The sequence below is a fragment of the Pteropus medius genome, unplaced genomic scaffold (assembly GCF_902729225.1).
Source record: "Pteropus medius unplaced genomic scaffold, Ma_sr-lr_union100, whole genome shotgun sequence".
NCBI classification, from domain to species: domain Eukaryota; kingdom Metazoa; phylum Chordata; class Mammalia; order Chiroptera; family Pteropodidae; genus Pteropus; species Pteropus medius.
Window position 1 is genome coordinate 10964530 of NW_024349798.1, and position 26501 is coordinate 10991030.

General features: G+C 45.2%; 1 protein-coding gene across 1 annotated transcript in view; it reads left to right on the top strand.

Annotated features, from left to right (window-relative positions):
• The window catches only part of CLEC16A (C-type lectin domain containing 16A), a 199619-nt gene that overhangs the window by 47666 nt on the left and 125452 nt on the right, over positions 1 to 26501 (top strand). Inside the window, 3 exon segments of the mRNA XM_039885578.1 lie at positions 3167 to 3398; positions 15540 to 15666; positions 19547 to 19647. Of these exon segments, the coding sequence (XP_039741512.1) occupies positions 3167 to 3398; positions 15540 to 15666; positions 19547 to 19647 (460 nt within the window).

Consider the following 26501-nt stretch of genomic DNA (forward strand, 5'->3'; position numbering starts at 1 on the left):
TGTAGAAAGGAAAAGGAAGGTGACTGTCCTTCATACGTTGGCTGCTTACAGTATCGCCAGGTTCTGAAGGAACGTTATGTCTTTGATTTCATACAGCTCTAGTTCAGAGTTACTTGTCCTATGTGTTAGACGAGGAGCCTGAAGCTCAGAGAGGCTCCACAGCTCATGTGGCGTTCAGCTCGGGTTTGCACAGGTCCACCAGCCCTGGGCTTTGTGCACCGTTTCACTTCCCAAAGTTCTGTCAGTTCTGCACATCTGAGTCCACACAGAGCTCAGGGAGAGGTTTCTACAACCATCCTTGTGAATTTGCTCGGAACTTCTAACTGGGCGGTGTTTTGCTCTGCGATGGGTCTCAGTTTTCTGTTTCTGAAAGCTTTGATTGTGTAATGGCATGCCCTAACACTCACTGGGGTAAGTGGTGATTGGAGGAACAGTCACTTCATCTAGGAGCCCTAACTTTTGCAAGATGCGGTGGGGATCCAGGGCTGCGTTCCATCGCAGCATCCTGAGCGGGCTCTGATGGATGCCGTCTGTCAAGCAGTGCGCACTCGGAATGCTCCCATCTCGGCTCTTGGGGGTTGGCGTCTGTAATGCGCTCTCTGGGTTTCCTGGACACTAGAATTATATCTTAATTCATCTGTCATTTCTGTGGTTGAATAATTCTAAGTGGGTAAATAAAAATTAATGTTCAAATTTGGATGCTAATTTAGCTTTCAGTTAACGTTTTGTTTTGAGTGTTATTGAAATTAATTTGTGTTCCTTGAACACATTCCACTTATTGGCAAGGTAACGGTGGCCCCCCGGAATATAATTGGTGGTTGTTTGGGTAAATTCAGAAGATGGATAAATCATATCAAGATAATGGAAAAGTTTACTTTAAAACTTTCTCCTTCTTTAATGATAAAATGATGTCTGAACATCATCCAGACCTTGGAAAGAGAAAAACACTTCAGTCAGAATCCTGCCCCAAATAAATCAGTTTTCTTTTGTCTCTGTTTCTTTCTAATCTGTTTGCATGTAAATACTTTTTAGAGAGTACTAATTATAGAACTGAGTTTGAGCTCCTGGTGAAGCACTGTTATTTTAGGAAGAGCTTGAGCTTCGGAATTGGGCAGGCTTCTATTAAAATTCTGACTCTGCTGCTCAGCAGCTGTGTGACATCCGGCAAGTCACCTAATACTCCTGAGTCTCCGTTTTCTCATCTGTAAAATGAGACTGATAATCCTTATATCTCCTGGTTGTTATAAGGACTGAAATACAGCCATGTTTACAACAGGCCTTCTTCATTTCTCTTAGAAGCCTTCTGACTTTTTAGGAAAAAACTTCTTCCTTTGGGGCAAGCTTCCCTTGGCGATGAGCATTATCACTGATACTTAGTAGGCCCCCCTTCTAAGGAGAGCCAGCATTTGACTATATCCAGTTACCTTGCTTTTTCTGTTATATTATTTATTTTTATAATAGCAAGGTACACTGGTGTTCCATTTCTTGTACTATACAGTTTCATTCATTCATTCATTCATTCATTCATATTATTATGGTGACATTGGTTAATGAAATCCAGTAAGTTTCAGGTATACAATTCAACAGTAAGCCATATATATTTTGCATTGTATTTTCACCGCCCATAGTTAGATTTCTGTCACCACATATTTGACCCCTTTACCCCATCTACCTCCTCCCTCCCTCTCCCCCCACGCTCTGGTAACAGCTAATCCATTGTCCACATCCACGAGTCTCTGTTTGTTTGTCACGTTTGTTGTTGCTTTTAGGTTTATATCCCACATATAAGTGATATCATGTGGTTTCCAACTTTTTCTGTCTGGTTTATTTCGCTTAGAATGATTATCTCGAGGTCCATCCATGTCGTCGCAAATGGCAGTATTTCATCCCTTCTTATGAAATACTTATAAGTAATATTCCATTGTATATATGTACCACAGCTTCTTTATCCAGTTTTCTATCGTAGGACACTTCGGTTGTTTACGTGTCCTCGCCACTGTGAATAATGCTGCTATGAATATTGGTGTGCAAATATCTTTTCGGATATATGTTTTCAAGTCTTTGGGGGAAATACCCAGTAGAGGGATTGCTGGATCATATGGTAGATCAATTCTTAGTTTTTTGAGGAACCTCCATGCTGTTTTCCATAGTGGCTGTACCAATTTGCAGTCCCACCAGCAGTGTATGAGAGTTCCTTTTTCTCCACATCCTCACCAACACTTGTTATTACTTGTCCTGTTGATAACAGCCATTCTAACAGGTGTGAGATGGTATATCATTGTGGTTTTGATTTGCATTTCCCTAATAGCTAGCGATGTTGAGCATCCTTTCATATGTTTGTTGGCCATTTGTATGTTTTCTTGAGAGAAGTGTCTCTTCTGGTCCTCTGCCCATTTTTTAATTGGATTGTTTGTTGTTGTTGTTGTTGTTGTTGTTGTTGTTATTGAGTTGTATGAGTTCTTCGTATATTTTGGATATTAGGCCCTTATCGGAGGCATTGCTTGCAAATATACTTTCCCATTTGTATGGTTGTCTCTTTACCTTGTTGATGTCTTCTTTTGCTGTTGCAGGAGCTTTTTAGTTTGTCGTAGTCCCATTCATAAAATGAATTTATCTAGGTTAGAATAACATCAGTGTGCTATAGTTAAGACATAAATTGTGCAGATGGTATGTGTTTTCGAATCCTAGCTCTTCCACCTCCTGGCTGTGTGACCTTGGGTGGATCATTTAGTGTCTGTGAGCTTCAGTTTCCTCAAGTGTAAAATGAGGATAATAACAGTACTATCTCACGGGGTCATAAAGTTTAAGTGAGATAATATAGTCAGGAGCCCTTAGAACAGCATCTAGCACATACAAAGTACCATAAAGTGTTAACCAGAAGTCTTTATCTTATGCAAATGACTTGCCTTTGGGAAGCAGGGAGCTGGTGTTGGTGAGGTAGGGAGTTTCTGACTTTGGATGGAGGGCAGGAAAAGGTAGCTGGTGCTGTAGTCTTGATTATTTAATAATGATGATGTTAATAATAATCATAATTGTAAGCCTAGGAGGTAGCATTTGTTGTTTCGGAAATGAATTTCTTGGGGGCAGAAACTCTCGGGCAGTGTGATGGGATCCAGTGAGGTACCAAGGTTCAAATCCGTCTGTTGTCTTGGTTCAACTTTCCCAGGCCAAGCCCAGCATTCGGTGCTTCATTAAACCCACCGAGACGCTCGAGCGGTCCCTTGAGATGAACAAGCACAAAGGCAAGCGGCGGGTGCAAAAGAGACCCAACTACAAAAATGTTGGGGAGGAAGAAGACGAGGAGAAAGGGCCCGCTGAGGATGCCCAAGACGACGCCGAGAAGGCTAAAGGTACAGAGGGTGGTTCAAAAGGCATCAAGACGAGTGGGGAGAATGAAGGTGAGTGCGCTGCGAGCCAGGCTGTCATTTGTGTCTGGTCCCCTCTTGTGTGTCAGCCGGTGCTTCTCTTCATTCCCGACACCTGTGTACCTCACTCTATACAGCCCAGCCATTTGCAGGCAGATCTGGTACAAGGCCTGCCCTCACCGGATGGGTGACCTGGAGTAGGGTTCTTTACCCTTAACCCATGCCTCAGTTTCCCCATCCGTAAAAAGAGAGTAACAAGTAGTATTTACTTTATAATAAGAATTAAATGAGTCAAGACATGTAATATGCTCAGAACAGTACCTGGCCCATGTCATAAGTATTTGCTGCTACTGTTACTGCCATTATTATCATCATTGTCTTTATCATCATCGCTGTTCTTACTATTCCTGATAATTTGGGATTATGATTTTTGACAGAAGTCGTTATTTCCATTGCACTGCAGGAAGGAAGGGGGCCAATGTTTAATGAACTGAACTGCTTTTGATAAGATTGGGTTTTTTTGGAATCAAATAATCAACTATAATCCCCTAGGTTCTTATATTAAGATTCTTTAGAAGTCTAGTCTGTTTAGAGTGAGGTACACTTGTGTTTGGTGCCTGTGTGCTCAATAAGAATAGTTCAGTCCTCTTTTTTGCCTTTGTCAGAAATGATTCTATTTTATGTTTCACCTCTCTCTCGTTTAGATGCTAAGACCTTCTCAGTCTGGGAGCATGGTCTGCTCTGGGATTAAGCAATCTTAAACCGTCCAGTTCCTCGTGTCATGGGCTGGGCAGACAGCCACACAGAAGGGGTCCTTGGCCGCGGCCCCAGACACTCAGGGCGAAGGAGGTGATGGGGTGTAAGTGGGATGGGGGCTCTGCTTGCTGGGCATGAGCTCCCACCACACCTCCTGGGACAGACACTGGCTCTCCTCAGCTCCAGACTGTGATGTGCTGGGGTTGTGGGGAGCACTTCCTACAAGCCATCCTCCTGGGTCCTGGGCTCGCAGTGGCTGCTCTGAAGCCAGCTCTCCCTGCCCCATCAGCCTGGACTGTGTGAGTCCCTAGTCCCAGGCATCTGAAGCTGGGAAACAGAGCGCCTCAGTAAATCAGTGACTGGGAGCTCATTTATTTGGGAGAGTTAGCTGCAGTTGTGCTGTCCAAACCACTCCCACCCTGTCCCCTTCCAGCTGGCCTCTTTCTGATTCTTGGCGGTTCTCAGTGAATGTCACGAACACATTTTGATAAGTATCACCAAAGCATCTCTCTGGTGCCACCCAGCCCTCTTTTTGAGGCTGAGATCTCCAGTATACTTTTATTTCCGCCCCAAGTGTGGGGTAAGCATTTTGGTTTAGGAATTCTCTTTTGACTCAGAAAACCTTCGCCAGCAAATATCACTTTGGTGGTGGTAGGAGGTGAAGGGCAAACATGAGGGAAGCCATACTTGTTTGCTCATTTGCATCGTTTGGATTTTTTTTTTTTTTTTTTTTAACTCGGGAGAAAATTGTCTGCTTAAACCCTAGGTTTAGCTGTCTTATAGCCACATGAAGGGGAAAACGACAATTTTACCCCATTTTGTACACTGTGTTCTTGTCGATTTTGTTTTGGAAAGATGCTACCTCTTTCATTCCAGTCCTTTTAAGGGCTGCTCTCTAACCAGTCCTGGGCTGTGACTAACCGTGGTGTGGACAGGACAGGCTTGGCCTTGAACACACAACCAAATGAGTCAGCCAGGCGGCCCAGGCCTGTGCACAGGGGCTTCCGTGGCTTGGCCAGGCTGCCCTTCTAGCTCACTGCTGGGGTCGGAGTAAGGACTCCTGCACACCCAGTCCACCTGCTCTGTGCCGGAGGCAAGGGGAGGGATGTTTACCAGCTTCCAGAAACCTGTTTTCCAGGCGGTCGCTTGGCCAGGTTGTGCCAGACAGGGCCCAGGAATTCCCCCAAGGCTTTGCTTGGACTGTTGGTGCCAACTTCGAAGCCCAGTTGAGCACAGCTCTCAGCGAGGCCCTCCGCATTTTGGTGCCTTATTATTTTCGAGAACTCGCATTAGTCTTCCCACCTAGTTCCCCATAAAAAAATACAACTTTCACAGGCCCGTCTAGCAAAGAGACACCTGACTGGGCAGCAGGAGTTGTATTCTGGGGTTTTTCGAATCACATATTTGATCTCTTAGTTATTCCTATATTTGAAGGCGTGGCTGGTGGGTGTTCTCTCCTTAGACTGTTGTTAATTCCTGTGACTTGGAAGGGCGTCAGGCACATTTTCTCATTCAGTTTCAAGCTAGAGGACAGTGTAGATGGAGAGGTGCCTGGCAGACGGGAGACCTGACTTGCAGACTTGCACCCCTGTTTTGACATCCAGGTTTACTGTGGGCCTCGGATGGTATCCTCAAGTCTGGGCCTCATTTTCCCTTCTGGAAATTATGAGTATAGAAAATATAATTCACGTGATGACCTTTTTTTTGTTTTTGTTTTTTTAATGAGGACATGTTAGGAGTCTTGAGTTTGCAAGATTTAGAAATTCAACTCAGATTGGCTTAAGCAAAAAGGGTGATTATTGTTCCTGTAACTGAGAGGCTTAGGCAGGGCTAAAGCCAGGTGCAGAGATGACTGTCGACAATGCCAGGCTCGCCTCCTGCCAACTTACCATCCAGTGGAGAGGGAGCTGCCCCTTCCCTCTGGCTGCAGCTGAAGTCTGGAGGCCAATACTTGTCAATGCCAAAGGGCCTGGCTTGCCTGTCGCTGGAGAGGCATGTTCTGCGCTGACTGGCCAGGCCTGGGTCACGTGTCTGCCCTGCAGTGACTCCCTCAGTAAAAAATGAGATGCATTCATCAGAAGAAAGGGGGCACAGATGCTGGGCCAGCAGAAACAGAAGATGCTAGCCTAGAAAGCCACACTATTTCTGTATACTCCCATCCTCTGAAGGCCATCTTCTCTCTTCCGGTTTGAGGTAGAGAAATGGCTATTTTCTGCTCCAAATTAGTTCTTCTCTAGCAGGCATCTCGTTTTGTCTCTGGATCTAGGGGTTTGCTGACAGACTGGTTGTTAACAGACAGGCACAGGTGACTTTTCAGTAAAGAGAGGCTGACACCAGTTACCCACTGCCTACCCTGCCATCCCCATATTAGTGCCGAGCTCTTAAAAAAAGGCAGCCGAAAGCACAGGAGTAAAGAGGCATGTGGTTACAAGTCACAATTTTGCCATGACCTGATTTGAATGTGGCATTAACATGTTTTTTTCTACAAATGCGGCACCCAAAACTCACACCTCCTCCACATTTAAGCCCAGACGAGGAAGTCGTGTGAAATGAATGTGCAGCCCTGGACCTCCCCATTCCCATCCCTGATTTGCAAAGAAATTTGCTCTGCTTCAATGTGACGGGCAACTCATTCTGAAACCAAGAAAATCACAGGGCCCCTAAATTTTCAGAAATTGAATACTGAAGAGAAGACAAGGGGTGCCCTCGCCGTGCAGCCGGAGGAGTATTCACTGGATGTGCGTCCGTGTCCCAGCCTGCTCTTCGGTCTGAAAGGGCATTCATCTCTTTTGGATTCACTTAGAGCAGTAACTTAATAAACATGCCTGAGACAAGAGAATCAATCATCTGAACTTCTTGTTTGAAAAATAGGGTTTGGCTTCTGTATTTTGCCTGTGGAGAAAGTAGATATCAGTTTAGCGGCCTGACCTTCAAAGCCTGCTCTTGTCTTGGAATCCCTTGGAATCCCAGCAAGGGCATGGAGTGCAGGTGACAGCATTGACTTTGAACCTGCCAGGTCAGCTGGGAGTTTGCAGCCCCAGCTTTGCTTTTTTTTTTTTCCCCCCCCCTTGAAATCTCTTCTCTGACATGAAATGGAACCTGACCTCATAGCTGACGCCTATTGTAAAGCCACAGTAGACCCCAGGCCCAGCAGAGCTCCCTGACTGGGGAAAGCCAGGGACTAGCCATGAGGAGGTTGGGGTCTGAATCCCAGACCTGCAGGTCTGCCCCTGAGCAGCTGTGTGACCCTGGGCAAGTAAGTCATCACCCTTTCTGTGCTTCTCCACCAATAGAGGGGGCTTCACAAGGCCCAGCCCTCAGGTTGTCAGGTTGTCAGAGAACATCGGTGCCTCAGCACTCAGCACGTGACACGTGGGCACTGAATAGGAACCCCAGCTGAGTTGGGGAGCAGGGTCAGGAGCTTGGAAGGGGAACTTGAGCTTGGCAGAGGGGACTTTGTGCCTGGGCACCTCGGCACATTTCTGTCGGGCCCATTTCCCTTTTGGAATGGGGAATAGTGAGGTGGCTAGTGCTGTGTGTGTGTGTGTGTGTGTGTGTGTGTGTGTGTGGCAGGTGGCAGGTGTGTGTGGGAGAGATAGGGCAGATAGTGGATTGGTAGGCTGGGCCAGTGTGGTAGAGAGCTGTGGGAGTGCCAGCTTTTCAAATGGGCTCAGCTAGTATAATGAGAAGGACTAGAGGTCAGTTTAGACAAATCCTCTGAAAAGCAACTTCCCAGAAAAACATTCTGAGTTCAGTCTCATGCTATTCAGTAAAAGATAATAAAAACAAAGAAAGGGGCACCCTAAACACTCTGTACATACACACCCAGTTGTTGCCAGGTGCTATTGCCTCTTGAAATTCTGCTCCAAAGCCAGTAGCATGCAGTCCTCCTCTTGTTCCCTAGGCAACCAGCAAGGGCTTCTCTCTCCTGCTTCCCTTAACCTTCTTTTTAAGGCCTTCTTTTCTCCTCTTCCCCTCTGTTTATTGTCTGTCCTCTCCATGATTGCTGGAATGTAGAACACAGGGGGCAACTGAGAAAATCCTGGAATTCGTGAGGTCAAAGACTGTCGGGAGGTCATGCCTGCCATTTCCCTGAAAAGCACTTTATTTACCAAATATTAATCAGATTAAAGCGTACATCATCCCAGACCAGTTGATGAATTATTGCTGTTATTTTAAAACATCAGAGTGTCAGAGTATTGGGGAAGCTCATAGATTTGGCCAGAGTCGTCGTATCGAGAGGCAGAAGTTGACGTCCTTGGGTCCTGAGGGCCCTCAGGCCTCTCCTGTACATTCACACCGTTGAGGAACCACTGTCACCCCTGGCCCCAGAACCCTTCGCATATTCCCAAACTGAAACTGTCCCCATTAAACAGCTCCCATCGCCCCTCCCCCAAGCCCCTGGCAACCACCACTCACTCCACTTTCTGTCTCCGTGGATGCAAGTACTCAAGGCGCCTCATGTAATGGAATCATGCAAGACTTCTGCTCTTGTGACTGGCTTCTTTCACTGAGCATGATGTCCTCAGGGTTCATCCAGGTCATGGCAAGTGGCAGGATTTCCTTCCTTTTTAAGGCTGAACAATATCCTCTTTTTTGGAGTATGCCGTAGTTTGCTCATCCGTTCATTCGTCATCAATGGACACTTGAGTTGCTTCCATCTTTTGGCTGTCATGAACAGTGCTTCTGCACACGTGAGTGTGTAAATCCTATTCCGCTCTGGAGGCTTTTGTAGAAACGAGAGGCTGAGGAAGGCCTGGGTAGGGCCTGCTGGAGCCTGAGGAGCTGGCAGTTTGGGGTCCTGCTCCCAGCGTCTCTAGACTCCGGTTGTATAATGGGGTCATACCACCCAAGAGACTGGGCTTCTGGAGCCTTCAGAATTGTGGACTATGGTGCCTGGTACAGGAGCTAATACCACACAGATGCTTATTTACAAAATGCAGCCAACGGGCGGTACGAGAAGAGAAGGCCACAGCCGGGGGAGTGGAGGCCCCACCTGAATCCCTCTGTGCCTCAGTGTCGCCTTCAGTAAAATGCAGAGGTTACACTAGGTCATCATCGCCCCAACCGTGGGATTTGGAGATTTTTTTTTAGGTTGGACAGAGCAGGCCTTAAAGACCGTGGTGAGAGGATTTTCAGTGAGTGCTCCGGGGAGCCTTGGATTTGGGGTGCCGCTCCGTACTCCTCTCTCCCATGCCTGAACCTGCCTTTTTCAATGCACACAGTGGGCCTAGACACCTTTTGGTTCATTCATCATATATATTTTCACAGTCACTTTCTATTTATACTATTTTTATGTTTTATAGTTGTTATTTCAGATTAATAAAACGTTGGAAAAATGAAAATAGTATAAAGAACACCCATTTATCCTTTACGCAGTTTCACTTTTTAACATATTGTACCTCATTTGCTTTCTTATTTACATTTTCTCTCCCTACATCGCTACATGACACACTTCTTTCTCTTCTTTTCTTTCTTCCTCTTCCTCCTGAGACTTCCTCCTCCCTTCCTCCCTCCTTTTTCACTTCACAAACTTTTGCATCCTGCAAAATTCTCTCCTAAATTCTTCGGTGTGCATTTGCTAAGAATAGAGCATTCTCTTTCACGACCCAGTACAGTTATCAGCTTTATAATAGTTTTGTACTGTCTGCGTTTCAGTCTATCCATTGGCCTAATGATGTCCTTTTTAGAGTATTTCCTCCCCCTAGTACAAAATCCTGTCTAGGGTCACGTAGTGCCTTTTATCGTGCTGTCTTTTGAGCCTCCGGCACTCTGGGACATTTCCATAGCCTTTCCATCTCTTTTAAAACATTTACATTTTTTGAAGAATACAGAACCTCCTCCTCCTTTGTTTTAATAAAATGTTCCTCGTTCTGTCTTTGATCTTTCTTGGTGATTAGATTGAGGTTGTGCATTCTTGGTTGGAATATGGCATAGATGACATCATGTCCTTCTGCCCCTTGAGGGTGATGTTAATTTTGGTCACCCGGTTAAGGTATTGTCATTTCTCTGCCATATAGTTACTCTCTCTTTTCTTTGCAACTAAGCAGCAATCCATAGGGAGACCCTGATACACAGATGTCCCGTGCCTCATTAAGATTCCCCCTTAGTCTTGGCATTCACTGATGATTCTTGCCTGTTCCAGTCTTTGCAAGAATGGTGGCAAAGTGTTCGTTTTCCAACATTGATACTCTTTCTATGTTTAAAAGTCCACATTCCACTATAAGCAAGATTCCTCCCCTTCTCCCCATTTATTTATTTATCTGTCTATTCTTGGCAGGGACTCATAGATTCCAGATTCTTAGTGGTTTATATTTCATTACTATATTTCATTAACTTGATACTCAGATTGTCCCAGATTTGGCCGTTGGGAACCCTTTCAAACTGGCTGCTGTGTCCTTGTGATAAGGCCCCATCATTTCTTCAAGCAGTCTTTACACTTTGTGGCATAACAAGGTATTCTAGGTTCATCTTGTACCTACTCTGCCCATCCCTGGGATTAGCCATTTCTCTGAAAAGCCCTCATTCCTCTCAATGGGCGATGGTATTAGAGGTCAAGATCTGGGCACTGGATGTGCTCTTCGCTACTGGGCTGTCTTGCTTTTTGGCCTTTTCAATGGACAGATCTAGGAAATACATGCATATATATACACAAAATAAACACTTATTCATGCATACATATACATACCTTCAAACATGCATATCTGTATTTTAGAAATCACATATTCATACCAGTACCTCTAATTCTGATCAGTTCCCAGAGGGCTCTGTCCTGCCTTCCTCCATTTCAGATTTATATGTTTTTCCTTTTTCCACAGTGAGAGCTCTCGCTCCCATCGGCATCAATAGATTTATTCTCTCAATTCTATATTCTACACGTATATATTCTATATATAACATCTAAAAAGTTTCAGAATCGTTTCTTATTTAATAAATAAAGAATTCAGAATTGTTTGCAATTCCCACCCACCCCTAATACTTCATCTGCCCCCAAACCAAAGGTATAGAGTCAAGTATTGTGTTCGTAAACTAGTTGCAATAGTCTATCCTTTTCTCTTTTCTTTTCCCCTTCAGGGCAGGTCCAGTATTCATTTGACATAAATTTGGGTCTTTTTTTTTTTTATTATTCCATTTGGGGTTCTTCCTTCCCATTTTTGTTGATTTAATTTCTTTTTCTATATAGAATGTTAACAAATTCAAAACCATGCCAAAAGTATGTTTAAAAGAGTGTCTCACTCTCCCATATTGTTCCCCCTGCCTGTTGTAGATAAGGAACTTGATCGTTTTGTGGAATATCCTTCCTGTTTCTTTTTGTAAAAAGAAGTGTACGTGTGTATGTTTTTCATTCTCCCTTCTTCCTTACACACAGGGTAGCACACTGTACATGCTCTTTGGCATTCTGATCGCTTCACTCAGCAATATCTCTGAAAATCGCTTCGTATCAGTTCACAGAAGTCTTCCTCAGTTCCTTTTACAGCTGCCCTGTGTGCATGTACCATACTTCGTTCAGTTAATCTTTATGCTTGGACATTTAGGTAGTTTCCAGTATTTTGCAATGACAAATAATACCACGGCGAACACCCTAGCGCGTGTGCATTTTCGTTTTATTGGAGGCATATCTTCCAGATAAATATTCCTGCAAACGTGATTGCTAGGTTGAAGGGGATAATAGTGATTTAAAATGTCCTTTTTAAAACAATTTCTTTAAAGAAATTCTTTTTTAATTGATAGTTTCTTCTTAAATGTATTTGGGTTTCAAAAAGTGAATTCAAATAAAATGATTAAGTAAATAACGAATAATACAACACAGAGACATGGCAAAAATTGTAAAGGCAGGCAGGTGACTGAAGTTTGAGCCAAAGTAGTCTAGGTTGTTGCTGTAGTCCCTTCATACTCCAGATTAAAACCTGGTTGAGGTGCGGGCTCATGGTATAATAACTGAGGTTCAGAGGGAGCCCCCTGGGAATTTATCATCAGGGCTTGAGTCTTGGCCTTGGCGACTGTCAGTGGAAATCTGAGTCTACACGAGCCCACCGATCTGCTTTCCCCAGTGGCAGGAGCGTGGCGTGTGCACCCCGGGAGGGGAGCTGGGCCACACTGAAGCAGGCATGGTGTCAGCAGGGAGAGCTAGGCAGAGGGCTTAGAAAGCCATGCAGAACCATGCCAGGGTGTTCTGGTGTGGCATAAGGAGGGGTTCACTCTGACCCTGGATTACCAGGAAAGGTCAGATCCTCTTTTAAAGATGGCTGTAGAATTTATTTTAGAGCAGTGAGAACCTGGAAGACCCTCTCTCCAAAACCCTATTACCCACTCCTGTCATGCCCATACAGCATTTTGCATACAGTTTCAGAGAGTTGGCAGGCTATAGGTAAGAATTACGACTTTTAAGAGTTGTTGGGATAAAATTGTTAAAAAGAAGCTGGCTTATTCTCCAGGCTGAGTCACTCGGGCTTGGCCTCGTAACCTGCGGGGGCTGGTTCTTGGAGCTGAGTTTTTCCCTTGTCAACCTGGCTGGGAGGCGGCTCAAAGGTCACAGGGCAGAAACCAGAGTGGGAAGCTGGTGCCGTGGTCTAGCTTTGTAGTCTTCAGGTGTCTTTGTTGGCATGCCTTATTAATAAACACAAATAAATACATGAGCGTGCATCTCTCAAATATATACATACATTTATTTATTAAGAATTATACATTTGGCATTACTGTGCTAATGGTATATACATTATAAAACAAAATAGAGTCTTTAAAAGATGAGAATAATGAAAAATGAAAGAGGTTCTGCCCAGGGGATCATCTTGCACACCCACTGAGGTGTGTGCGCCCTGCCGTGAGGACGGGGTAGCTGAGAGGCACCTGGAGGAGGTTCGTGGAGGTGAAGATGCCAGGACAGAAAAGATCGTTGGTTCCCAAACGGTGGTCTGCCCCGCCTCCTGCCCTTTGCCGTGTTCATGCGCTACTTCAGCTACTGTGCACTCAATAGCTTTCCGTGATTCACCCTCTTGTTTTTTATTTCTTAAGTTTAGCCTCATCCTAAGCAGTAATATCCACAAAAGAACAGGTTGTTTTTTGTGTGCAATTAGAATTTCCTTCTAACGTTTATTAAAATAAATATAAGACTATGCAAACAAAATGTTCGTCTATGTACCACTTAAAAAGCATGTGTCAGTCCCACCTCTGTGAGGGGGAGATGGCCCTGTAACACTTTGATCTGTGGTATCTGACTCCAGATTACAGTGGGAGGGAAGTGGTTGGTGAGGGGCGGCCCCCCCACTGTCCCCCGAGGTCTGGCTCTGTGCGGACATGTGGGGGCGCACTCCTCCATGCCAGTGGGTGGCCTCAAGCACCCTAACAGAGTCCCAGAAGAGTGTTAGCGATGCAATGCCTCCCAGTGAGAACACTGTGCACAAATGGGTTGCAGGCTGGGTGGGGCTATGGATCACTCCACGACCTGTCGCAGCGGCCATGCGTCATTGCCCGCCGTGCCTGCAGCCAGAAGCTCCTGCGCTGAGTTAGAGCAGTCAGCCATTCATCCATTCCAGAGATACTTATTGAATACTCGCCAAGTGCCAGGCCCTGGACTAGACATGGGTTCTGGAAGACAACATGGCAGCTAAGGCGGCCACTCTTCTGAAGCACACATTCTAGTAGAAGAAGGCAGGCAGGCAGCAAGCAAACCAATAAATAGAAAATCCAGGTAGTTATAAATGCTATAAAGTAAAATCAAGATAAGAGGGGAAGGGACAAATCTATGTGGAATTTCAAATAATTTAGCCCTTCAAGGAGTTAGAACTCCCCACTCCTCAAGTGTAGGCTGCGCTTAACGACTTGCTCCCAAAGAGTATGGGATGAAAGGAGGAGGGAAGGGACCTTCCAGTGGAGAAACGTGAGCAGCGTTCAGTGGGCCCAGTGGTGCAGGTGAACGTCAGAAGTCATGAGCCATGCTGGTACCCTGGACCCTTGATGCGGTATGATGAGAAGGCCACTTCCCCTCTGTGGTCCTTCTCCCGGAAACCTTTGACCCCTGTCTAATTACAGGGCCACTTCCCCTCTGTGTGGTCCTTCTCCCGGAAACCTTTGACCCCTGTCTAATTACCAGAAAAACGTCAAACAAACCCAGATTGAGGGACATTCTGCAAAAGACCTGACCAGTGCTCCTCAGACTGTAAGGTCATCAGAAGCAAGAAAAATCTGAGAAACTGTCACAGTCAAGAGAAGCCTAAAGAGTCATGACAAATACATGTAGTTGGTATCCTAGCATGGGTTTCTGGAACAGAAAAAGGGCATTGAGGAACTCTGAATGACGTATGGAGTTTAGTTAATAATAATTTGAAGAGGTAAAGGAGAAACAGGTGGAAAGGGTGTCCGAGATGTCTCTGAGATGGTGACAGTTGAGCTGAGCCTTGAATGGTGGGACTGAGTCACGCCTGGGTTGGGAAGACGTGGGGAGAGAGCATCCCAGGCAGAGGAAACAGCCATGTAAAGATCCCGGGGCAGAAACCAGCTTGGGCCAATCTCATGAGAACGAGAAGAGCGCAGCACGGCTGGAGTGGTGCCGGGTGGAGGGGGCCAGGAGGTGAGGTCAGAGGTGGACAGGAGCCAGGCCGTGTAAGGCTTTGACGCTGGAGGCATTTGGATTTCATCTTGAGTGTGATGGGAAGGCAGCGGGGAGTTTTGAGCAGAAGGGTGACATGAGCTAATTTCCGCTGAAAATCACTTGGATCTTTGTGAAGGTCTATTTATTATACCTGTGTGGCAGCGTCTGTAACAGGAACACCTTACAGCGCAACAACCATCCACCTCTAATTCAAGATGTTTTCCTTTGTTGTGCGTACCTTTTTCTGAAAAGTAAAATGTGCTCCATGCTGAAGTTGGTTGCTACAAGTAGCACTTATTTAATTGGGAAAACTAAAACATGGCTCCTAACCTCTCTCTGCCTTCCGGAAGTTGTAAATGGAAAGGGAAAACAAATGGTTTTGGTCATGTCAAAACCTCTTCTAAAGTGTAAATAGTTTCAGAATATTTTCAGCGAATTTGGTTATGTTATATTAACCACATATTTCTTCTATGCTGCCTCAGCTCCTTTGGGAAGGAAGGAAGTGTGGTATCAATAAAGTAAAGTAAATACCTTTAAAAAAAAACAAAAAAACTTGAAATAAAAGAAATTATTGCAATTTGTGCGCTTTCTTGTCAAAATCAGGGCCTTGTTTCCTGGCGACGCCGGGATGCAAGGACAGAGAGGCTCTGGCCAGTGTCTTATTTCTCCCGCAGCGCGTTGCTGGTGCTCCTGTCGCCGCTCTTGAACCTTTGCTGATGCGATAGCAGTAGTTCCCTGGGGCTTCATCCGGAACGTGAGCATGAGCATGTCTGTAAACCGAGGTCTGGGACGCTGTCCGGGCTCATCCTGGTCTCTGCATTTGCTTCCAGAGATAGAGATGGTGATCATGGAGCGCAGCAAGCTCCCGGAGTTGGCCAGCACCTCCGTGCAGGAGCAGAACACCACGGATGAGGAGAAGAGCGCCGCCACGGGCTTGGGGAGTGTGCAGTGGAGCAGGTAGCCAGCCACCCAGAGGCCCAGCCCTACTGCGCCTGTGCTGTGGCGGGGCTGCCCACGAGCCAGCCCGGCGGGGCGGGGGTACCTACTGCTCAGTCTCTGGGAGCAGGAGCTGGGCTCCTGAGGGTGCGCGCGTGAGGGTATGGATAGTCCAGGGCCTCTTCCCACCACCCAAATGGCCTCTTCGGCCTCTCAGCCAAGCCGTCTCGCTTCCTGCCCTTTCCTCTTCTCCAGCCCTTGGCTGCCAGAGGCCCAGCTCCTCTCGAGAGGCATAAACACAGCTGGCACTCAACACTGCAGTGCTCACCCCTTGGAAAGAGAATGATGGAGACATGGCGTCACCACCCCCAAGCACTGTTGGTGCTGGGTCCTGTCCTGAAGGGTCTTGGCCACTCCTGGCAATGCTCTATGGCTCCCAGGAAGGGTGCCCTTGGGAGCAGCGTTTGGATCTCCCTGTCTCATTCATTCGCTGCCACACACACCACCGTCCACACAGCCTGCCCTCATGACTCAGCCGGTATGATTTAATGCTGCTGTCCACCTCTGACTTTGTGCCTGATTATTCATTTCAGTGATGGCCTGCCAAAGCGACATCCTCTTAAACCTTTGAGATGCCCTGTTTCTTGGAACCTCGCTGTAGCACCACCCCTTTCAGAATCGACTGGGGTAGGAGCTGCTCCCCAAGTGTGCAGTGAGCAGCTAGGAGGGCTTCTTTATTTTGGTATTATTTTCCCGTCAAGTGGCCCCACTGCACAGACCCCTGTCATAACCTCTTAATCCTACTCTAATGTTAATAAATGGGTAACAGCATGATTTCTCTGTCAGCCTACAAGGCATTCACTTCCTGAACTCGCGGGGTGGGGTGGCCGAACTCACACCCCCATCCAAGCTGGATTTATTCATCCAACTTGAAGTGAAGAGTTGAAACACACTAATTTTTTCCTCCACATCTTGTTTATCTCTCTGCTTGGCAAATGTTTCAGTTGTCTGACAAGATTAATTTTTATCAAATGCACAAGGGAGCCATTTTTAGTTTTGGTTAAATAAAACACAAGTGTGGAGTGTGGTATGGGCTGTTGGTTGTTGTAGCTTACAAAGACCTTTTTGATTTTGCCTGGCAGCAAAAATGACTCCTAAAGCTCTGAAAATTAAAGAAATCATTCTAAACACAGAAAGGGAGGGGAAAACAACTTTCAGGTGCTGGACGCAGCATTACTTAGAATATGAATAATTGGAAAAACCACAAATGATTAGAAGTGGGGGATGCTTAAGCGAATGAAGGGGCCTCTGCTTAATAGAATATTAGCTGCTGCTTTTAAGTGAATACTGTCATGATGTGTTCAGTTTCTTAGAATCTAATAAATAGAAACAGCACATTTTTTACATAATATAGTAACACTATATCTTTGCTAAAGGATGAAAAATACCCATATATTGTGGAGGAAAAAACAAAGTGCATATACCAAAATGTTATGTTTGTATGTGGGGGTTGAGACTTCCTTTTTTTCTTGAATTTTAGTGGAGAGAGGTTTTTCTTAGAGTTGATTTGAGATTGTTCCTTAACTTTCAGTAGCTTTAAATGGCATCTTCTGCCACGTGGTTTATAATGGAAGCTGTTCCTGGTGCCTTGAGTTGGGCCACATTCAGGCTTAAGGCCCTGGGAACTTTGGGGCCAGAGTCCTTCTCTGCTATGAGACCGAATGCCAAGGAGAGACCGGCCCAGGTGGAGAGTTGCCTTCTCCTTTGCAAAGGTATTGAGTTGTCGGTTGTCAGAAACACCGCCAAGGACTCTGTCCTCCCAGTTCCCGGCACTGAGCAGGGAGGAAGGCACTGAGGGTGAGGGAGGGGACAGTTTGTTCTCCTTGACATGAATTGAATCTTGACATTGGGCCACTTGTCTGAAGAAACAGCCTAGTACAGAACGTAACTGTTCCTACATTATGGACTATATCTGCATTCAGGTTTAAATATGGGCCAAGAAACTAAAAACCATTCAAAATATATGCTCTTTTTAAAAAAAAAAAAAAAAAAAAGAAAGGCTTTAAAAAATTATAGAATTAACACACATTCAGAAAATATAAAAAAAAAAAAAATCTTGAAAAGTATAAAGAAGGGGAAAAAAGGTTTCCATGATGCCAGCATTTAAAGGCAGCTGTTACTGACATTTTGGTTATTTCCTGTTAGTCATCTTTCAATGCCAATTTAGTGGGAATTCTCTCCTCTTTCTCCCCAATAACTTATACCATACCATATCTCATTTTTCTTTTTTTTTTCTGTCTAATAGCAAACACCAAGCATCTTTTTCACTTTATTGGACTCTTAGTAAACAAAATGCTAATGGCTTCATAATACTTCATTTCATAACAGATGGTACATCTACCCAGGCCGCCTTCTGCTACTGGGCGTTTGGTTTTTTGTATTATTCCCAAATGAAAATACAATCCAAACTCTAAGCAGCTGGTTTACAAGAAAACATTTTCTCCTTTACTGCACTCTTAATTTGAAAGTGTTATCGCTGTGGGCTCATAAGAACCCAGATGTACACGTGGCAAAACTATTCACGAGTCTGAAAGGTCTAGGGATGCTTGGTCTGGGGCCCAAATATAAATGTCCCCTTTAAGGTTCCTCCTGTAATTTCTGTGTATCCCATGTTTATTTGAAATGTATGAGAAGTACATTTTCACTACTTTCTCTTTTACATTTTTCAGTGTAATATTCTGAATCAATGGTACATCTATGGAGTTCGAAATTCGAGAGTATAAAAGGTTATGCAGTGACCAGTCTCCCTGCTTCTCTGCCTCACTGTGTCACTCCCCCCAGACAGCTGATGTTGACAGTGGCTGTGTATCCTTCCAGGGGTCAAGTGTGCCCTTGGTCACCCATCGAGGCACTGTGCTCTCTCAGCTTCGACCTGGCATCCAGAGGGGGCAGCCACAGGTGGTCACTGGATCAGAGCCTCCTGCCTCCGTGCCAGATCTGTGCATATTCTACTATCCTTGTGCTGGAGAGTTTTCCGCCTTTCACCTGGAAAGGCGGCATTTGGGGTGTGCGGTTTGTGATATCTGCAGCCACTCTGTAGATCTTACCCACAAAGCATCCGTGGTGAGAGACCTCATTGATTCTCACCAGTCAGGGAAAGTCGGTCCAAGAAATTGCTGGGCCAGGACCTACCAAAATGAGATCATGGAGAAATGTCCTTGAAATAGTCAAACTAGAAATCAAATGGCAGATCCTGTGTCCTAGCACTTTCCACTGCGTACCTGGCCCTATGTTAAATGCCATTCAATTTTCCTTGTACTCGGATCCTCATAATAACTTTGTAGGGTTTAATCCCCGTCTATAAGGAGAGGTTTTAGACAACTAACCCAAAGGTTTGCAGCTAAGAAGGAGCAGGATCAGAATTTGGACCCCGGCAGTCCGGTTCCAGAGCCCACGTTCTGAAATTGTTCCGACTTGGTGCCTTGTCTGGTGTCGTTAGTCTGCCACGTTACCCCGTTTTCCTCATTCTCTTGTCACTCTTTGAAGTGACGATACAGTCTGTCTGTTCTCTGTCTCTGCCCACTGGCACGGGAGTGCCACAAGAGCAGGAACTCGGTATCATTTATCCCTGATGTCTGGGACCGCTGGTGAATGATTGCAGAATGATTAAGTGGTCTGTTCCTCAGCCAGTTTCTCCTCGAGATAGTAGCTTCCCACGGGCTGAGCTGTCGCTCATTTGTCTTGTCATCAGCGCCTGGTGCTGGATGGGGCGCGTGGTGGCCTTGCACATGCTGGTGGCAGACCTGTAAGAGGAAAGGCAGGTAGCTCTGTGTAGGTAGGAGAGGACAGCTGTTCACCCATGTGCACCACAAAGCTCATGAGTGTCCCTCCTTTTTTCCAGACCCTTCCTGGACATGGTGTACCATGCCCTGGACAGCCCGGACGATGATTACCACGCGCTCTTTGTGCTCTGTCTCCTGTACGCCATGTCTCATAACAAAGGTAAGCCCGCTCACCTCACCTGCCTTCCTGGCATCGCTGCCCTCTGCTGTCTGGAGGGAAGAAGGAAAACTGCTTTCCTTGAGGAATTTTCTTTCTGGTTGGCAGACTCCCTCAGAACTTCTCTTCAGCTTTGTTAGAATTTCTCAGGTGCTTTTCTACAGACTAAAGCCACAGGAATTGGTTACTCAGGCAGTACGGGGGAAAAAAAGGTTCAAGTGCGACTGACCCAGTCTGACTGTATTCACACTGCGGTTTTCTTTCGACCCCTTGCTTTACACCTACCTTAGCATCTGACCTCTTTCCTAACATCGGAACCAAAATCAGTCAAATTGTAATCTTGGTTTTGCTATTTATAATAGTGGATGTTCTCATTCTGTGTTCAGAGCTAAAATAGACTCTGGTCGGATTGTGTGGAAGCACAAGTTTCCTTTCCGAAGAAAGGTGTGGTTCCCCGGCTTCCCCTGCTGAGGCTGCGTGGTCAGGGTCAGACTCCCACAGAGCCGACAGATGTCAGTAGGATTCATTCATTCACTTCCTCCCTGGGAGCAGCCTGGTGTGTGCCCCACCTGGCTTGACATGAGCAGGTTCTGAAATCCTCATGTCAGAGCCTCTTCAAAGAAGAAATCAAGAGTATTCCTGTGAGCTGGGTTTGGCATAGATGGGACTTTACATCAAGGGATGTTTTAGTTGGTTTTTCATAACTTTTTTGTGAAATAGGTGGAGGTGTGTTTTACCAAGATAGCCTATGTCTAGAAACATGTAAAAAGCACTCAACATAAGGCAGCATTTATTCATTCTTAACTCATTAATCACGATAAATAAGATGACTAGCGGCAAAAGAATATATAGTGAGGAAAGTTTCCCCTCCATCTTTGTCTTCTGACTCTTCTTCGAAGCGGTTCGTGTAACCAGTTTCTTTTGTATCTTTTTAAAGATAGCCCGAGTACGAGTATATGCGATTTTATCTCCACAACTGCCACCCCTGAAAAAAAAACATAAAAAGAAGTATTCCTTATTTATTGTCTGTTCTATACCTTGTTCTTCTCACATCGTCATGTATCAGCACGTCATTTCGCATCCCTGTAGAACTGCCTTCTTTTTAATCGTGTGTCTTCTTTTTAATCGTGCCATCATTTACTCTGCCATTCCCTTCCTAGGTGGCACTGATACTATTTCCAGGCTTTTCCTACTACGACAGGACTCACCATGATGGCTCTTCTCCCTCCACAGTCTCCTCATGGCTTCCTGCGTCCCCTCCAGCTCCCATCTTGGTGTCTGGGACCTCCTTGAGACTGACCAACTCTCACCAGTGGATCGCTTGCCACTCCCCCGGCTCCCACCTTTTCTCCCCTGCTCATTCCAGCTCTGTAGTCTGGAACTCCTGCTGGTTGCATGTTGGACACTCTATTTCAGTATTTCAGCAACACCTGAAACAGTCTGTTTATACCACACTCATCCTCGTAAACGTACCCTGACCTCATCATACTTCCTGCCATTTCTGGTTCAGTCGAAATTGCCAGCCAAGGTTGAAACTGCCTTGACCTTTAGCTCCTTCCCTCCCTGGATCCCAGCATGTAGTCATCAAATGTCACTGCTCCCTCTTCAGCCTCTGATCAGCAGAATTTATCTGAGTGTGACTCAGTGCCTGGCTCTAAGCTGAGTGCTCGAGGCGACAACCAAAGGCATAAGAGCAAGAGAAATATGGACACATCATTCCAGTGGCCAATTTCACAGCCTCCCCGAAGGCTCAGACACATGTTGTAATCCATCCTCCATGGCACTGCGAGGTAGTCCTGTGTAAGACTGCGTTGACCATGTCCTTCCCTGGTTCAGAAACCTCTAGCGCCTTCTTGCCCTTAAACTTCGCCCTCCCGTACCTGTCATTTTGAGTATCTAGACTGTATTCATTATTCCAATTTGATCTGATTCCCCAGACTTCCCTTCACAGAGCCTTGGCTCTGGCCCAGGGATTAACCTTTTTATGTAGTGATCGAACTCTTCTGTAGAGAGAAACTTGCTGTCATGGTACTCATCGAACTCTTAGATGTTCTTTGGGTTGCAAGCAACAGAAACCACCTCACATTAACCTAACTGAAAGGGAAAGTCTATAGGGAAGGCCCCTGAGGGGTGGCTTACAGGGTCCCAGAAGTTACTGAAAAGCTGACGGATGGACAGGAACCGACCAGTTCTGAGGACTTCCCTCAAGGTGGATCGTGATTTGGCCCCAGCAAATCCCAGGCTGGGAGTCTGTCCCCATCCAGGTTTCAAATTCTTGGGCAAGAGATGTGACCACTGCCGCTTGATGGCATGTCTCACTGTGGGAACAGTCAGGCTTGGTGGGGGGTCAGGGTTGCATAGCGCAGACTTGGCGCCATGGGCCGAGTGCGTAGCTGGGACTATTCTCAGTGAAAGGGGCTCTTTGGAAGCCTGGCCACCACCCCAGCCAGTGCCCGCACGCCTGCCTGTGCCTGGCTAGTCAACCACCTTCTTGTATTCGTTTGTGGTTTTCCCTACCATTTCTCTGCACCATCGCCACCACCAGCTGAAATTCCGCTTGCTTATCGAGGCTCTTCTCAGAGTCGCCTTCTCTAGGAAGTTTTCTCTGATCCCTTCAGGTGATACTCACTCTAGGTTATTACCATCTAACGTGACAGGCACATTTTATACATTGCTGGATCTGATTTGCTGAAGTTTGGTTAAGGGTTTTTGCATCTGTGTTCATGAGTGATAATAGTCTGTGGTCTTCTTGTAATTCTCTTGTTCACTCTCAGAGTTATGCTCACCTTATGGAATAAATTGAGAAGTATTCTCTCCTCCTGAATTTTCTGGAAGAGTTTTTGTAGAACTGGTTTTATTTTTTTTTTTAACTGTTCGGTAGAATTCACCAGTGAAGCCATCAGGAGTTTTCTTTGAGTGAAGGTTTTTATCTACTCAATTTCTTCAGTAGATACAGGGCTATCTATTGAAGCTTATCTATTTCTTCTTGAAGAGAGCTTTGGTAGCTTATGTCTTTCAAGGAATTTGTCATTTCTTCTAAACTGTCAAATTTATTGGCATATACTTGTTCATTATGTTTCTTTATTATCCTTTTAATGTCATTAGGATCTGTAGTGATGTCTCTTTCTAATTCATGGTATTGATAATTTAGGTCTTCATTTTTTTTCCTGATCAGTTAGGCTAGAAATTTATCAATTTTATATTAATTTTATTGGTACTCTTAAAGAACTTTCTTTTGGTTTCATTGATTTTTCTATATTGTTCTTCTGTTTTATATTGCATTAATTTTTGTTCTTATCTTTATTTCTTACCTTCAGCTGCTTACTTCAGATTTAATTTACTCTTCTTTCTGTAGTTTCTTAAGATGGAAGTTTAGATCATTGATTTTTAAATCTAATCAATTTATATTACTTTTAAAATTAGCATACAGTAAAATTAACTCTTTTTGTGCATGATTCTATGAATTTTAGTGCTCGTATGGATTTGTGTGAGCACCATCATAATTAGGATACGCTACAGTTCCATCGGCCAGAAAGTTCCCTCATGCTATTCCTTTTCGGTCATTCCCTTCCTTTACCAGTCATTGATTTTTAAATTTTCCTTTTATAAAATAATAAGAGTTTAATGTTCTAAATTTACCTCTAAGCACAGCTTTCACACCATGCAATGCATTTTGATATATGTGGTTTATTTTTATTCACTTTAAAATATTTTGCAATTTCTCTTCTGATTTCTTCTTATCTGTTCTGCCAACTATGTAATTTCTAGCTATGTTCTAGTATTGATTTTTCTCCTGGTTTGGGTCCTATTTTCCTGGTTGGTTTGTTTGTTTCTTTTCATGCCTGGTAATTTGTGATTGGTTGACAGTTTTGGCAAAATTAGTTGAGTTTTGACAAAATTGGTTGAATTTTACATTGCTTGATGCTGAATCCTTTCTTCCTTTTGATATTTTTGAGCTTCGTCCTGGGACGTGGTTAAGTTACTTGGAATAGGTTTGCTCCATTTCGGGGTTTGCTTTTAAGCTTTGTTGGCGAGAGTCCAGAGCAGCCGTTAGTCTTAGGCTCGCCCGGCCCACTCCTGGCATAGTCCCCTTCGGAAGACTTTACTTGATGAGCCATGGTTAGGTGGTTTTTCTGCGCCGGCCAGCGGGATTGTTTGCCTGCTTCGTTCCAGTAGGTTTTTCCCTTTCCTCACATGCATGCGCGGAGCAGAGCTTAGCTGAAGCCTCACAAAGAATCCTGTGCACATCTCTGCAGCTCACTCTGAGTGGCTCGCTCCTCTCTAGTACTCTCTCCTTTCAGTTCTAGCCCCTTGGCCTCCCTCAACTCCAGACTCTGCCTTTCCATCTCAGAAAGACTGAGGCTTTGTTTGGGTTTTCTGTCTCTGTGCTGAGGCCTGGAAACTCTTTCCAGACAGTGAGCTGGTGCGCTGGGCGCGCTGCCTTTGCTTCCTCTCTCTTGAGGGTTACTCTTTTGTACTGTCCAGTGTCTTATAACCATTGTTTTATGTATTTTGCCTATTTTTTTAATTGCTTGAATCAGGAGAGTAAATCCAATCCATCTTGGCTGGAAGCTGTAGCATATTTTTTTTTTTAAGTTTTATTGAGATGTAATTGATTTATAATAAACTGCACATATTTAAAGTGTGCAATTTAATGAGTTTTGGCATATGTGTATACCCATGATACAATCAGCACAGTCAAGGCGGTGTATATCCATTATCCCGGGGGTCCCCAGTATGTTAGGACCCGGGCCACACAGCAGGAGGTGAGCAGCGGGTGAGCCAGTGAAGCTTCATCTGTATTTGCAGCTGCTCCCTAGTGCCAGCATCACCGCCTCAGCTCCGCCTCAGATCATCAGGCATTAGATAGATGCTCATGGGAGCACCGGTCCCTGGTGCCAAAAAGGTTGGGGACCACTGCATTACCCCACATGTTTTCTCCTGCCCTTTGTCACCCCTCCCTACCTCTCTTCAAACAACACTGAACTGCTCCCTGTCATTCTAGATTAGTTTGCATTTTCTAGATTTTTATGTAAATAAAATCATCCAATATGTACTCTTTTTTTTGTATGGCCTTTTTCAATCTACTAATTTTTTTTGAAGTTCATCCATGTTATTGTGTGCATTGGTTCATTTCTTCTCGTCGAATAGTATTCCTCTGTGCGAATGTACCACAACTTGTTTATCCATTTATCTGTTAATGGACATTGGGTCGTTCCCAGTTTTCGACCATTGCAAATAAAGCTGCTCTGCACATTTATGTACGAGTCTTTTATGGACATACAGTTCCCTTTCTCTTGGGTAAATATAAGGAATGGGATGGCTGAATCATATGACAAGCGTATGTTTCTTTATTCTCAAGAAACTTCCAAACCATGTTCCAAAATGACAGTGTAATTTATATCCCACCACTAGTGTATGAGAGTTCCAGTGTCTTCACCTCCTTGCCAGTGTCTGCTATGGCCCCCTTTTACATTTTGCCTGTCCTAATACCTATGTAATGGTGTGTTGTGATTTTAATTTGCATTTCCTTAATGACTAATGATGTGGAATATCTTTTCGAGTGCTTCATTCGCCATCTGCATATCTTCTTGGTGAAGTGTCTTTTCATATCCTTTGCCTATTTTTTAATGTCATTTATTATTGTTTAGTTTTAAGAGGTTTTTAAATGTGTTCGGGGTACAAGTTCTTTATAAGATGAGTTTTGCAAAAGTTTCCTCCCAGTGTGTGGCTTGTCTTTTCATCTTCTTAACAAATGTCTTTTGAAGAGCAGACGTTTTTAATTTCCATCAAATTCCCATGACATGTTTTATACCTTTTTTCCTCTGCATGTTTCCTCTCCTGTTCTGGACTGCTAGGCCTCTGAAGGTAGAGAGAGAGAGACCACGTCTCTCCTGATGGCCCCCTGGAGCCCTGAGCACCCGGTCCTTACTCAGCCAGAGCTGGCTGATTGATTGCCTCTCAGCCCTGTGGCTGCTCCCCCAGGCTGCTCTTTGCCTGGCAGCCTGTACCAGGGCCTCAGCAGGGAAGATGCTATCTGGGGGTGGAGATGCCAGACTCCAGGGGGCAAAGGGGCACATGGGTGAGCTCTCTATCTTGCTGGTGGTTGGCTTTTCCCATGGGCTTCCTTCCTGGAGCCCCATGCTAGGGACTGGAGAAGTCATGGTTTGCACACGCACGTGGCAGTGCTCCTCTATTCGGTGCTGTGGCCCAGAGAGACAGCCCTGCCTGAGGTCCTCCCTGAGGAGCCTGCCTTTCTCTCCTAGGGATTTCTTCTTAAAAGGGTGGAACTGAACATTTGAGGGCATTTAATTCCTCCTACCATTTCCCACTAATGCTATTCATTTATTTATTCATTCATCCTTCTAAGAGATATTTTCGAAGCCCTCATTAGATGCCAGGCACTGTGATTAGTACTGAGAATACAGTGGTGAAGTAAGCAAATATTTTCTTGGAGGCAAATGGCTGCTGTGGAGGGAGCGAGTTGAGAGTGGTGTGAGGGGAAGGTTAGTGTGACAGGCAAGCGGGAACACGTCGTGGCATTGAGGAGCTTAGCTTGTATTCTAGTGGAGCGGGAAGCTCTGAAGGCTGTTCAGGCAGAGAGGTGTTGTGTAATCTACGTATCTTACGGGGGTTTGCTTTCTTTTGAAAGTGACTGTCTGTTTTGTCTGAAATCGTCTCTGGTTCCAAGACCATGTAGTCAGGTAGATCATGATGAATTTATTCATGTAGTTATTTGACAAATGCACGTGGGGCACCAACTGCATGCCAGGCCATGTGCTCAGCATGGGGCTGCAGACTCCAGGCTGCCCAAGGCCCCCGCCCAAGAGGATGTGGACCCGGCCTGCAGGCATCAG